The sequence below is a fragment of the Cladophialophora psammophila genome, assembly GCF_000585535.1.
Source record: "Cladophialophora psammophila CBS 110553 chromosome Unknown aczJe-supercont1.8, whole genome shotgun sequence".
NCBI lineage: Eukaryota > Fungi > Ascomycota > Eurotiomycetes > Chaetothyriales > Herpotrichiellaceae > Cladophialophora > Cladophialophora psammophila.
Genome location: NW_006912929.1, coordinates 1,255,662 through 1,269,983, shown reverse-complemented (window position 1 = coordinate 1,269,983; position 14,322 = coordinate 1,255,662). Strand labels below are relative to the sequence as shown.

At 50.3% G+C, this 14,322-nt stretch overlaps 5 protein-coding genes across 5 annotated transcripts; 2 read left to right on the top strand and 3 right to left on the bottom strand.

Moving 5' to 3' along the window:
- Positions 1-2,787: 2,787 nt before the first annotated feature.
- Positions 2,788-3,786, bottom strand: A1O5_06098 (NADPH2:quinone reductase; the record flags this gene model as incomplete). The annotated part of the gene is made up of 1 exon (XM_007746694.1): positions 2,788-3,786. The coding sequence occupies one exon, from the start codon at positions 3,784-3,786 to the stop codon at positions 2,788-2,790; it is 999 nt and encodes a 332-aa protein (XP_007744884.1).
- Positions 3,787-4,425: 639 nt separating this feature from the next.
- On the top strand, positions 4,426-5,608 carry A1O5_06097 (uncharacterized protein; the record flags this gene model as incomplete). Its single annotated transcript, XM_007746693.1, has 3 exons — positions 4,426-4,731; positions 4,804-5,277; positions 5,336-5,608. 3 exons carry the CDS (start codon positions 4,426-4,428, stop codon positions 5,606-5,608), a joined length of 1,053 nt encoding a protein of 350 aa, XP_007744883.1.
- A 778-nt stretch (positions 5,609-6,386) lies between these two features.
- On the top strand, positions 6,387-7,815 carry A1O5_06096 (uncharacterized protein; the record flags this gene model as incomplete). The annotated part of the gene is made up of 2 exons (XM_007746692.1): positions 6,387-6,530; positions 6,583-7,815. The coding sequence occupies 2 exons, from the start codon at positions 6,387-6,389 to the stop codon at positions 7,813-7,815; spliced, it is 1,377 nt and encodes a 458-aa protein (XP_007744882.1).
- A 488-nt stretch (positions 7,816-8,303) lies between these two features.
- On the bottom strand, positions 8,304-10,104 carry A1O5_06095 (uncharacterized protein; the record flags this gene model as incomplete). The annotated part of the gene is made up of 4 exons (XM_007746691.1): positions 8,304-8,868; positions 8,925-9,599; positions 9,657-9,759; positions 9,813-10,104. 4 exons carry the CDS (start codon positions 10,102-10,104, stop codon positions 8,304-8,306), a joined length of 1,635 nt encoding a protein of 544 aa, XP_007744881.1.
- An 832-nt stretch (positions 10,105-10,936) lies between these two features.
- A1O5_06094 (uncharacterized protein) lies at positions 10,937-13,473 on the bottom strand (the record flags this gene model as incomplete). The annotated part of the gene is made up of 7 exons (XM_007746690.1): positions 10,937-11,528; positions 11,581-11,749; positions 11,819-12,074; positions 12,139-12,217; positions 12,276-12,296; positions 12,371-12,507; positions 12,574-13,473. 7 exons carry the CDS (start codon positions 13,471-13,473, stop codon positions 10,937-10,939), a joined length of 2,154 nt encoding a protein of 717 aa, XP_007744880.1.
- Between the last annotated feature and the right edge of the window lie 849 nt (positions 13,474-14,322).

Genomic DNA, 14,322 nt, shown 5'->3' with positions numbered 1-14,322 from the left:
TAGCGACCAGCCAGTCGGTGGGGAAACAGTTAGACGCTCCACTACTTAGATTACTCGCGAACGGAGAGCCTGCTTTACCAAATACGGTTTGATCCTAGAGAGTGAGCGAAGACCGCTTTAACTGAACCTTTAACTGAACATCAGCGAGCACTCCCTGAGCAACACGTTGAGAATCTCAGGAGTGGAGCGCAAGAGGTGTGAGGGCGTCCTCCCAAAGAGCTGTTAGTTGCCAACACTGCTCCTAACAGTACCTCATTTCCTAATACGAGAGGATACCTAGATGGTAACGCCTATGAAAACGACATAGACCGCTGCGTAAGCGGCCACAGCTCGCAAGATACTTTCCGGCTGCATATCTGTAAAGAAGGCCAGCCCCGCCGCGAAGAGGAGGGTAGCTACACTCGATACTGCTAGCGTTGTAGCCAAGCCACCACTCAAAACCATTATTAATGTTGGTAGTATGAGCGTCAGGCCCCCTATAATTCCCGTCCCGAGTGCCTTGACGAATAGACGGAGTCTGACAGTCTCGTTGGCGGCTCCTCGAGCTGTGCCCGATAATATATTCCCGCCGCTCTGGACGACTCCTGCTTCGAGAGTGCGCCTAGGTCGGTGGTAAAGGTTGCGTTGGTTGCGTTGGTTGCGTTGAGCAAGTTGATGATCAATTAGTGGTTGGAGGAGATAGAGGCCTAATTCGGTTCGAGCGCTGATTTCGAACGGGTCAGGTTTGCCATTGCGACTAGCCTCGGCTTGTTTCTCGGTCATGTAATCATAGTCCTGCAGAGAATTTGCTTCATCCAAGTATTTATCAGCCCAGATTCTACATATGTGGCTACTGGTCAATACAAGAGTGAATCCTTTTACCAGGGAACTAGAGAGGAGGTTGTACCGAATTTCTGCAGCACATCCTGGGCCCGGTTCATCATTGCTGGGGTTGCCTCCTTATATTTGAGATACAATGCTGGTGAGCTCGGTCTGTTGGGCCAGGAGACACATCCTCTGTAAAGACTGCTAGATGTATCGTGGCGCCTGTGACAACCGACCCATTTCTCGAAGGACCGCTAAAGGAGAGTAGATGTGGCTCGGAAGCCTCATAAAGTCTCTTCGATAGATTGTCATCTGGCTCCCACAGGACGTTGTCTGTGGCGGGTGAACTAAAGGAGTTGGTGGGACCGCTTCTGTAGGCCGCACGTTCTGCGCGGGCGCCGGGATAGACATTTTTTAAAGGGACCGGATCTCGTCTTCCCGTTTGCGCGAAAAGTCGGGCGCTTTTCTGTGTTCACTGTAGGAAGAACACCATCGAAGCCATTGTCATCGGTAGAGAAGGTTAAGATTCCGCTACGGTTCGATGGCCCGCAAAGTTAGTCACTGAGGTTGGTAAGCTGCCGTCCAGCAGGCCTTGCCATTTGTTACATGCCTCCTGTTGACATAAACAACGTTGTCTGAACAAGGTCTCAGTCATCAGAGGTGGTAATGTTCAGTTGCCTGACAGAAAGGCTAGTTCTGAGACAATTGCCTCAATGGCCAGGTCTGGGATAGATGGAATGCTTCAGGGGAGACCTTCTCCCTACAGTACAATGTGTATATGAACAACCAGATGTTCTCTCAGAGAGAACACAGACAGACAGACCAATTCATGATCTCTGCGATCACAGATTACGTAACTGGCTCAACACGTCCCCCATTATTGTCAAAATAATTAATTCGAGGACTGTCGGTATCTCGAACTCCAATACCGCTTCTGAATTGCTTGTAAAGTCTTCTGCACTTTATTCAATGCTCCAGCTTGACCGCTTCATATGTGGTTCTGAGCTTTCTGTCTCTTGGTCTTGGTTTGTTACCGCTAGCGAGTGTGCTTTACACTTCATTGCGGTTTGGTTTGTCACGCTACGCCCAAGCCGTCTACCCTCGATTACCGACCCACCGGACTGACCTCGGCCATCCACATCCTTGAGCCCTACACGCCAAGGCCTTAGATCGCCGTTTGCAGTGGAACAACCCCTTCCACGGCGCAGTCCAGGTGCACCACCGTCTAAACTGCCTCAAGGCCAGCCGACACCATTTCGCAGCTTTGAACTGCGAGGGTAGAACTGCAACACCACCACAACAAGTGACTAATGGACAAGAAGGAGCATCGCATCCTGCAAACAAAGTCCTTCAACTCTCAGAATGGGATCGGGACAAGACGTATGACGAAGGTCAGCCTCGCTATATCCGCTACACGACACAGCGAAAGGTGACACTGAACGGGAAGCGCATCGCCAGAGACACCGAGCCGGACTTTGTACTCGCACCATCATCAGAATCGCCTGGATCTCAGTTCCGATTATGATGGCAGTCTTGCCACCGTCGGTACCGGGTAATGAAGTAGCAATCTGACCCGCCGGTTTTCTGATGGAAGCGAATCCAAGGCAGCTCGAGCGAAGAAGAAATCGAAATCCTCCAAGAGTCCCCTAAATCTGTGGGGGCCGGGGCCTCAGGGGTCAACTGGCAGGCTCCAGTGATTGGTGTACTGGGTACATATCCGTCGGAATAGCAAGGCCCAATCATATTAATCGGACATGCCGTTCACAACAGCGCCAGGAAGTGATAGCCACGGGATTTCCGCGAACCCACCAACCCTGACAACTGGGACATGAGATTAAGCATGATGGACTCGATGCTGGGGTGTTCCGAACACCCTCGAGCTACAACGATGATTGCTACTCGGTATCTCCCGCTTCTCACTCGTGTTGTTAAATTATGGCCGCAAGCATTAAGTCAACATCTGGTCGAGCCAATGCATTTGCTTCACGAAGCTATCTTTACTACTAATTTGCCAGTTGTCTTTTGCCCTGTCAACTCATCCTGAGCGTGCCCAACCTGGTCGATCATGTACTCCTTTTCTATAGGCACAGAGACAATGTTCCTGCTCAGCAGATCGAGTAGTTCCTTTGTCCTTTCGACAAACTCTTCTCTTTCCTGGATATAATTCGCCAATGTTGGGCGGACCAGTTTGATATTCTTCTTGCTGAGCTCCAGGATCTTGAAACTGACCACGGGTCCGCTGCTGTTCCCATAAGAAACAAGAGTGCCCTTTCTTCGGGTGGAAGCAAGATCGGTCGCAAACGTGGACTGACCAATACCGCTCAGCACGGCGTGACAACCCTTGCCGTCAGTAAGCCGCAAAACTTCCGTCAAAACATCTCGTTCTTTGTATATGATGACATGGTCGCAGCCGTGCTGTTTGGCCACCTCTGCCTTCTGTGCAGTTGACACCGTTCCTATCACGGTGGCTCCCAAATGTTTGCACATTTGTACAATAAGCCCTCCAGTGCCGCCGGCGGCTGCTTGGACCAGTATCACTTGACCCTTTTGGACGTCATGGGCATCTCGTACAATGGTCCACGCTGTAAGCCCCTGGAGCATAACTGCTGCCCCAACGCGCGTGGACACAGAAGAAGGTAATTTCAAGATCGATTCTGCGGAGGCAGCAACGTACTGTGCCAACGTGCCTTGTGCAAAGACTGCCACTCGATCTCCTAGCTCAAGGTGAAACGATAAAGGCACCTCTCGACCAACTTCAACAATGGTTCCTGCTCCCTCTCGACCCGCCACGGCGGGTAGCTTGATAGGATACAGCCCGCTACGCTGGTAGGTATCGACGAAGTTGACTCCAGCATATTCCACTTTAATCAGGACTTCATTGTCCGCAATCTGTGGAATAGGAACGTTGTTCTCAAGCTGAAGAACACTGGAGTCCCCAGTCGAATGAAAGCGGACAGCTTCCATGGTAGTCGAGGGAGACATATTTTGCCAACCTAGTCGATGTAGTCCTGGTCAAAGTCGGCCATTTGCGTATGAGAAACAGCTTTTGAAGTGACCCGAGAATGTTAATTTCAAGATAGATCACACCACCGGACCTTCCAGCCATTGTACAGATTCCTCCAAAAGTAAATGATTCTAGCGAGATTAGTGTCATCGCAAACTTGACCAGCTCGCTCGTCAAAACCCTTGAACGGGCTACACAGCTTAAGATCACGACTTAGCCGAAAAGTCCTTCGGATTCACCGGAAGTACAACCTTGCACTCAAGAGCATCATCCGATGTAAAACCCACCTTCCGTCGGATATAATGCATTTCGAACGACACGGATCAGGATTGCCAATAGATTGCGCCTTTACAGGGAAATGTTAACGGGTCTTTCACTCCTCACTTGGTCAGCTTTGAAGCTCAGCCTTTGTCCGCCTCAACAATGGCAAAGCAGACTTTGAAGGAAGCTAATGAGAATGTGCCTGGCCCAGCAGAGACGATGCCACCTCCGTCTCATCAAATGTTTATATAGAATCTGGAGTGGCATGGAAGGATGTATTTTCGAGCTTGAGCAATGACACCAACTTTCATTATTATTCCATCATACTTCCATATCAGATCATTTTGAAGACCGCCATGGGCTCCAATGCAACAGAAGAACACCCCACCAGCGGCGCCGAGGGCCCTAACCCTGCCAACCTGAGCGAGAAGACGCGTAGAAAGTGGGAAGCGGAACCTGTCACCGAGCATGTGCCATCACCAGTCCGGGATCTTACCATCGAGAACATCACGCCCAACGTCATCGCCGTGAACTCGGACATCAAAGACAACCCTAGGTTGCAGTTTATTATCACGAAGCTTATCCAAGTCTCCCATGACTTCATCAGAGACGTCGACCTCAAATTCGACGAATGGACCACGGCCTGGCAATTCTTGACGAAGGTAAAGCTTTTCCTTTCTGATTTCCTAAGATCGCTTGCGTCTATACCCTGTGCTTACACTTCATGAATCTAGGTGGGACAAATTTCCGACGATGTGCGACACGAGATGGTGCTTCTTTCCGATATTCTGGGCATATCAGCTCTCGTTGATGCGATTTCGTATCCGCATAAACCGGGCGCCACGGAGTCGTCGATTCTGGGACCCTTCCACGACGAGGTTGGACAGGTTGTGGAAAATGGCTCGGCCATTGTAAAAGAGGATACCTTTGGTGAAGCTACTCTTGTGAGAGGCCAGGTCTGCTCCGTCAATGGAGTGCCTGTGAAAAAGGCCCTTCTCGACGCCTGGGCGACTGACGGCCACGGGGTCTATGACCTAGAATATGCCGAAAAGGAAGGCCCGGATTGCCGTGGCAAGCTGTACACGGACGACAAGGGCAGATATGCTTTTACCTGTGTGAGGCCGATCCCATATCCGATCTCTAACGATGGTCCCGTGGGCGAATTGCTACGCACACTGAATCGACACTGGTATCGACCTGCTCATATGGTACGCTCGACGACAAATATCCTGTTCATCACAGTTGCTGACACTGACCTCTGACTAGCATTTCATGATTTCGCATCCAGATTATAACACTCTGATTACGGCGTTGTATTCGAGAGACAGCAAATATATTGAGAGTGACACTGTCTTTGGCGTTAAGTCCAGCTTGATGGTCGATTACACCTTTACAGAGGATCCAGATTTGGCCCGGCAATATAGACTGAAGACTTTCAAGAAGAAAATCGGCGAAAAGGAACGAGAGGGGTTCTGGTTGCTGGAGTTTGACTTTGTCCTCACGGAGAAGGAGGATTCTCTCCCCCGCAAAATTGCATGACTGAATGGCAGAGACGTTTTGAAGAATATCATGCATGCTATGAAAATTCGTATTAGGCTGTCCGCAGGGAAGCTGCATTTTCCATATTCAACTGATCCGCTCCGATAAAATTGAACTGAAGCCAAAATATTCTCAAATTTCATCTCATGCCCGTCCTTGTTAATTTTTTGGCTCATACAGCTTTTTATCTAGCAATATGCGAGGAACTTCAACTTATGATAAATGGACTATGTCAGCAGCTAAATAGAGAGAAACAGCATCTCAATATGCAAATGCGGAACGCGAAAACCAAAAGAGGTGAGCTTTGCAACATTACAAGCATTTGCAAACTGCCTCCAGGAATGCTCCTGTAGAATGATAGCGTGCATCCACTGGGTAAGATGAACATAATCTCGGCTCTGCAGCTCTCCTGTCAACGGAAGTCCTCGGTCAATCGTGACGCAAAGTCTTTTCACTAAGGATGTACGGATGGCTGAGACCGAGAAAGGGGTCATACCTGGCGACCTTGCGCGGCGGCTTTGGAACGTTCTTTATTCCGTATCCGACGGACATATCTTTGCTCTGTGCGCTGTCTTGACATCACGTGCGTTCGATTGGCATACTTGCCTCAAATGGTCGTCAGGATGGCCTCGCTTCGAAACTCCCTCACGCAATGCAGTATGGCTTGCATTCCGAGACTTAAGGGCTATCATGTTCCAGAGAACATGTGGTTCCATGGAGTCTGTGATAAGAACCGGTCTTCTCCAACCACCATCCAAGGGAAACCACGAAAAGCAAAATGGAGCCCATGAGTGTACACCAACTGGTACCAGATGCGGACCATCTTCGGACCAGATTTTCACAAGCAATGTCGGACATGTACAAGAAAGAGGTCCCTCTTTACGCGGACCTGCTCTCCATTGTTGCAGAGGTAGATGACAAGGTATAGAAACTAATGATAGGCAGAAGCTCGACAAATATGCTTACGCTGGCAGGTGTCCAGGGAAAAGCTACCCTCCAGGCACCGCATCGAAAGACACGGGGCGATTCGACTGGGGACTGCCCAAGAACTCAGAACAATAGCCAGGCTTTTTGCTCTTTTCAACATGCATCCAGTGGGTTATTACGACCTCAGTGTCGTCGGGTTCCCATTGCACGCGACGGCCTTCCGCCCGCTAACAAGCTCTGCATTGGCCAACAACCCTTTCCGGGTCTTTACTAGCCTCCTGAGATTAGATTTGCTCCCTCAAAGTACGCGGATCTTGGCCGAGAAGACACTTTCTAGACGGAACATATTTTCAGATCGACTTCTGGAACTGCTCAAGAAAGCCGAGTTTCACGGCCTATTGGTAGACGACCAGGACGAGCTGCTTACGGAGGCCATGAAAGTCTTTCGATGGCACTCGACCGCCACCGTGTCACACGAAACATATACGGAGATGAATGCAGTACATCCCATGATCGCAGACATTGTCAGCTTCCCGAGCGCGCATATCAACCACCTGACCCCACGGACTCTGGATATCGACATGGTCCAAGAGATTATGATACGAAGAGATATGCCTGCCAAAGAGAGAATTGAGGGACCGCCACGGCGGAACTGTGGCGTCTTGCTGAGGCAGACGAGTTTCAAAGCACTTGAAGAGCAAGTATGGTTTATTGATAGTGGTGGTAACGCTAGGGACGACTACCACACTGCTCGATTCGGTGAAGTCGAGCAGCGGGGGGCGGCGGTTACAGACAAAGGTCGCGAACTCTACGACTCATTGTTGGCCAAGACCAATGCCCTCGCCAAACAGAAGAAGGCCAACGAAGAAGAATATCAGCACATTCTTCGCGTCGTGTTTACCGAGTACCCGGATACTTGGCTGGAGCTACATACGCAAGGACTCGTGTTCTTCGAATATCGGCTGACAGGAAAGAGGCCATCCACAACAGAGTACAAAGACACGCAAAAACTGTCTGATCTGTTGGAGGAAGGCATTGTGGAGTACGAACCTATTGTTTACGAGGACTTTCTCCCAATCTCGGCAGCAGGCATCTTCACTTCCAATCTCAGGGGCTTCTCCAACAAGGAAATTCAGAACTCCCAAGGTAATCGCCTTCTGCTTGAAGAAAGTCTAGGAGCCAAAATTCAAGAACCTATTAGCCTATACGAGAAGATGCAAGAAGAGAGCTTGGAGGAATGCCGTAAAGGGTTGGGACTGGCCCTTATTCTGGTTGAATAGATTGAGAAATCCCAGCTTGCATGGTTTTTTGATAGTTAAATGGCTTTCACAGTCGTTACAGTCGTCCGGAGCCCCTTTCTATGCACCAGACTGAAATTTGTGATATTATAACTGCAGGATTGGTTCTGTGGATGTGGGGCACGACGATGCCGGACCGCGCTTTATGTAGCACCCTATAATTAGCATTTGAAGGAACTCACAAGTCAGGAGAGATTTCAGGCTGTCCGTAAGAAGAGTTTTTTTTTCTCCGTAGAATTGCACCAACTTAGCAGAGCACATATTTTTCCATTCTCAACTACCTCCAGAGGATGCGGATATCCTTGGTCTAGCTTAAGACTCACTGAAGGCTTAATAGCTGAGGCCTTTCATGCTGCCAACAAACATCTCTCTGGACGATAAAACCCCTGTACTAACAATCCAATGCAGCACCATTCAAAAGTTTTACCTCCAGAGACCCGGCTGATGGATGATTGCGCGTGCAGTGCTTTTCAGGCAAGTCCACAGGCCCCCAAGAAATTTTTGTGGTGAAGCCACATCCGGATGCTTTTCCCATAGCGATACAGCAAGAACGATGACGCATATACCGCGATGTTGATAGCCATCACCACCAAAAGCACCACCAATGGACCGTCCTTGTTCAGCCAGTCATTGACGACCCAGGTCCATATCCAAGCCACCGCACTCTTTAAGGAGGCTATAGTCACCATCAGCTCAACGCTTAGTTCCTTATGACAATCCAGGGCGTAGCTCATGGCAAGGGTAGAGCCCATCTGGCTACCGGCGCTTAGAATACCGTAGCCCATGACAGGGCCAATCCAGCGAGTCTTGTAGTGGAAGCACAACGCTGAAATGAGAGCGCCGACGAAGGTCAACATAGCGGCAATAATACATGTGGGAAGACGCATTTCCGGCTCTCTGATACCATGGTTGCGGCGAGTGAAGTAATTGGCAATACTATCAGCGACGGGGCCGCAAAGGTAGGTGCCGACGAGGGAACCGATGAGCGGTGCGCCAAAGACAAGACCCTGTGCAGCCGCATTAAATGAGTAAGGCCTGTCAGAAGCATTAGAGATTCAGTTAAAATATTAGGGATTGGGATCGAGACGTACGGTGGTGAAAATAGCTGTCCGTTCGTGGTTGCCAGTATGACGTTCCAACTTAGTGCCATCCCGTAACAGCAGCAGGACCACACAACCGTCGGGTATGCGAGTAGAACAAACGGTCTCGCAAAAGCTTGCCATAGTGACACCGAATGATCGTTGATACCCCAAAATGACAATTCCTGGAGAAATGTCTTCTTCGGCACTTGAGCACCGTCGGCGTTGGTAATTTCGATATGGGCCGACGCGCGTCCCTTTTCATCAGGTTTGTCTTCATGCAGCTCCAGCGAGGGGCGAGGGCCAAGGTACATTGTTTCTGGCATGAAGAAGAACTGTGTAACAGAATTGGCAAAGATGAAGATTGCCACAATATAGAAGGCCCAGGCCATTCCGAGGCTTTGGATGATCAGTGCGGAAAGCATCGGTCCAAGTTCATTCCCTCCAAGGACGGAAAGTCCATAGTAAGAGACTTTAGCTCCTCGATCATGTAGAAAGAACATATCGGTGACGGTACTTGGGACGATTGATTCCATAGGAGCTTCGAACACACCTAGAAAAGCTCGACCGACGAGGAACGAAGTGTAAGTTGTCTTGCTGGCGCTGGCCAACCATATGCAGGCGACACCCATTAACAGATTGGAGAACAAGTAGACAGGTCGACGGCCGAATTTAACGGCAAATGGCCTTGACACAGCAGTTAGTATTCAGAAAAATGTTGTGTTCGGGGGAATGGATCCTTACATCCACAGAGCCGTTGCACAGCCTTGACATATCAGGGTTGCGCCAACAGTATAGGACATTCTCTGGATAGAGGTGTTGTAGAACGCAGCTGCTTCTACCATCCCTGATCCGCGTCAGTCGTAAATAGGCCCGCCAATACGATAGGACTCATCTAACAGCCTGTCATGATAGGGCCCGTCACACTGCCCATGAAAGAAAAACCAAGGGCGTTGAGAAACGTAGTCCATTTTTTCGTAGTCGACCAGCGCAAAGGATCATTCGGGTCCGTCAGAGACGGCTGTGGTACCAGGAGAAGATGACCATCTCCAGATTTAGATTTGACGTGCTGGAGGCGGTGTAGTTTACTAGATCCAGTTCCATCCTCTGCAACATCGTAGAGAATCTCGGTGCCTGGTGCTGCGCTGTAATGCACCTCGATCGCATCGATATCAGCCTCTTGCTGCGACATGATAGCGAATTTTTTGTACAAGAAAAGGAGCTTTGAGTGGTCAAGGCGTGTCAGGCTAGGTTCGTACGAAGACGCACCGAAACGGTTCACCAGATCAGATGGGGAAGAATCGAAATTTCTTGAAGACATAAAATTTTTTCCTGAACAGCAACATATATATATGTGAGATCAGGAGACTGGGGATTCTATAGTCTTAGGGGTTTTCTTGGGGGGATTCCGGGGTAGGACCACAGGCCCGCTACAAGTGTGGTTATCCGACGGAAGACTCACCCAATCTCCCATCGTACCATGTGCAAGCTAACCCCCTGTCACGTACGAGGTAGAGATAATAGATAAACTGTAGCCTTGATCGTTGTGTTTCGACTACTATTATGGGTTAGTTGGTGCTGGACGCCCAGGCCCCATATTTCGCGCTAGACGAAGGCTTTAGCTTGAAATACTTTATCCGATGCCGGTGTTTTATCCGTTGCGGGTTGTTTCATGCAATGTCCCGAATAGCGGGTTGGAATCATCACCCCACTTCGGTGGAATTGCCAATTGGTCATCGCTTTTTGAGAGCTTAGCAGAAGAGCTGTACGACGGAGAGGCGAGGAGATGACGACCAGCTCACAGCGGTTCCGAAGTGTTCCCCGTCTAACAAAGTGTCTGCGATACCAGGATCGCTGATCATGACGGCCAGACACAAAGACCACAACAATTGACACCCTTTCGATCCCTTCACTTTGAGAGGGCAGCCATATGACAGGTGAAGGCTCTATCCAAGTCCCCGCAAAGCTCCTATCCTTTGCTTTTGAGAGTCGACAGGTAAGACTTTTCCAACCAATTTCAGGAGCTAAATCCAGCCAGCTGCCTCATTCCCTGCCACTGCCGCGCCCTTCTCAAAGGGTTCAAAGACACCCCAGGTGGGACCAGTCTGCTCGATGTCGTCCGACGACTCTGCAGGAAAATCAATCATCGCATCGTCAATCGAGCCAATATTGTCACCTCCTGAGAGAGCAAAGTCCTCTAGGACGCTCGGATCGTACAGATGAGCGAGGGCCTCTGTCTGACTTACCCAGCCGGGCAGAGATTGGTTCAGAATAGTTGCCAGATAATTATCGTTCCAAGGGTCATTTGTATCGCCGAGTGAAGCGTTGGGTGCTAGGTGTAGTGCCGGTGGGATCAGGTTTTGCTCACCAGTATGGTTGCTCTGCCGCTGTTGGGGCTTTTCCTGCTGGTGTTTCTTGACCACCGTGAGCATTTCTTTTGTCAACTCAGCACACCTCTGCGCGACCACCACCTGTTTCATTGCATCGAAGATTTCTAGACTCTTTTCGACATCGCCAATGAGCTCGTCAACACTGACGGCAGGGGGATAACAATCCACCAAAATGAGATACAGGACGATCATGCTCGCGTACAGAGTATACGTTGTACAATACCACCTGGGATCACAATCAGCCAGGTACGGCCTTGGTAGGTCCCTGAAATACGTACCAAGTGCGCAAATACATTCGATTGATGAACGCATTGTGGATCAACTGGATCATTTTTCGTGCCGCATCTAGGCAGATGTCTATGTGTTGTGGGAAGGACAATCTGAGATGACTAGGATGTGAGGCGACTAAAAACGGTCGATTGATTAGGATGTGGGTATAGAAGAAACCTGTGGACAGACCTTGATTAATATCTGCAACTGCTCTTGCGCACGATCTACAGAAAAGGGTGTACTCACGCATCTTCAAAACCAGCTTCTGCTTGTAAGCCCAAGGGGGATCGTTGAGCAACTGGACGTCGAGATTCAGAAATGCAGGCAGATTTGCTTTCCATACTGCGAGGGCCTCATTCAATTCTAGGCTAACCTGCGATAGCTCACCCGTTGAACGGCCATTCGCGTTGCAATAAACATCCATAGAGACCCTTTTGAGGATGCGGGAGAGATCTACCATGACCGGAATGATCGCGGTCTCATGGCTCTCGTTGTCCTCCAACTAGTTCGGCATCAGCTCAGATAGCTTTTGTGCAACCTGAATTGTCTACCGGGCAGCTACTCACCGTCCATTTGGGCATCGGCAAAGAATACATCTCTGGAGGCATAAGGGAGTCTAGTCGTCCGGACGAGCAACACATCTCTCTGTGCGCACACGTCAGCACCACGGCCACACATCCAAGTATTTGCCGGTTGGCATTACATTTCATGTGAATAAATACACCTGAAGTCCGGTTCCATTTAGCAAAATTTCACAACGTGCCATAAATAAGCACTGTCCCGTAAAACAAGACCTACCACCATGTGCGTTTCCCTTCTTCTGTACATGTCTTCCGAGCATTGTTTGCCAGCCCGATTGCAATAGCGGTGCGCACAGCATGGCCACTGTACATGTAGCACGCATGAGGCTTGAGCGCATTTTGGCAGAAAACCGTCTGTTATCATCTGCGAGATTAGCGAATCTTGCGTTGGCTGCGTTGACCGGGACATTGGCAACAGACCATCAAAAACAGCGTCTGACATGTTTCCAGGGAGGAGATGTCCATAGTGTCGCCCAAAGCCTGCTTCGCTTGTCCAAAGTAGTGACTGGCCCACTCCAGGGTAGACCGTTTCGTAGGTGGCGCCGAGAGGTCCTCGTCGTTACGCACCCGGTAGAATTGTGGGAGACATGTAATCTGCTCGACGCTGCTATTAATGGCTCCGAGTGCCACGACAGCGTAGTACAGGGCCAGAAAGTGCGACTGACGGCCGAGGTTCGGAGGTGGTGGCTGATCAGCCCAGATGATCCTGGCACATCTCTCTCTGAAAGATTTCTCCACAAGCAGTGGGTGGATGTAATGTTTATTGTTAAAGTAGGCTTCGATGAATGTCTTTTCCACGACTATCTCAAAGTTTCTTCTCAGTGGCTCATGTGCAGGGGCAGTAGGAGACCGATACGTGGCCGAGAGCCGCGGAGGAGGCATGTGGAGCGATGATTCAGCGGCAAGGGGCAACCCAGGGCTGGAATGGCTGGTTCGGATGCTTGGGGTTGTCGCCGTCGCATTCGGCGTACTGGCAGTGCCTTTGGTGGGTCGTGTTGCTCGGTCCACAGGCGAGTGATAGTCAATACTGTACATGAGGTCAACGAGAGACGACCTGTTGTCGTTGAGGTGGCGCAGCTCAGAGCTGGTCGTGTCATGCGCGAAAGAAGTACTGTTTGCCACACCTGTCGGGACCGCGCCACGGGATAGCGTGGAGACACGTTTGCGAGCTTTTGAGAACAATCTCGCCAGAAACGCCAGGTTCGATGAGCCGCCGTAGAATTCGGTTCCACTGGTATGCGTATTGACACCAGAAAGTCTGGGGGTGCCGACATTGCTGACCTGTCCTATCAGTGAAGGCCCATTAGCGATTGATTGCATAGTGTCCCACTCAGGATGTCCCGTACCTTCTTGCACGCGCTGCTCGAGAGCCTCTTCATCCTCCGAGACTTCTGGATGCCTGTCCAATGAGCTGTTGTCTATATTGCTCGACCGCCCTTGCCCGGCCGGCGCCGATAACACTTGACCAGTCCTGTCGTTGTGATCCCCTCCACTGTGTCCACCCGGAGAGGTTCGTTTTCCAGATCGGCGTTGTCGGATCTCACGAAGCTGTGGCCGTCCATTTCTGCTTCATGTCATGAATAAGATTCTTTAAAGAGCCCATTGCAATCGAGAGCCTGGTCCACCTCCTGGCTGGGAGAGAACGCAAGAACGCAATCGCCTCTGTGCCGGGGTCCCACAGACGCACGCACCTTGTGGATGTCGAGTCGTGGGAGTCTTCTCCCCCTGGATATCTCCGACGCCGCAGAGCATCCCCTGGTCTGTAGATGCATCTCAAAGAATAGGCTATTCGAACCAAATATGAGCATGCTAGATCGCAACAACACGGACACAGTGTCTGGTGATGCACTTACATACGCAGTGCGAGCATGGATGTTGTTGATCGCACTTAACAATTTCGGTGGTCAGCATCCCTATCATTAAATCCTCCTGTCGCGAAGACCACGATGCACTAGATGGTCCTAGGAAGGGTATAGATGGCATCGTACTTTTGTTTTGCGATATCGACACATTTCACAGGCACGAGATGCGCGTATTCGCCGCTTAGGTTGCGCTGCGCCATTCTCAGGAAGTGCACTCTCGGGAAAGAGGGCGGTAAAGGAGCCCGAGTCGGTGGATATCGCAGCAGGAATATCGCTGTTATTCAAGTCCAACGAAACCGCCATGAAG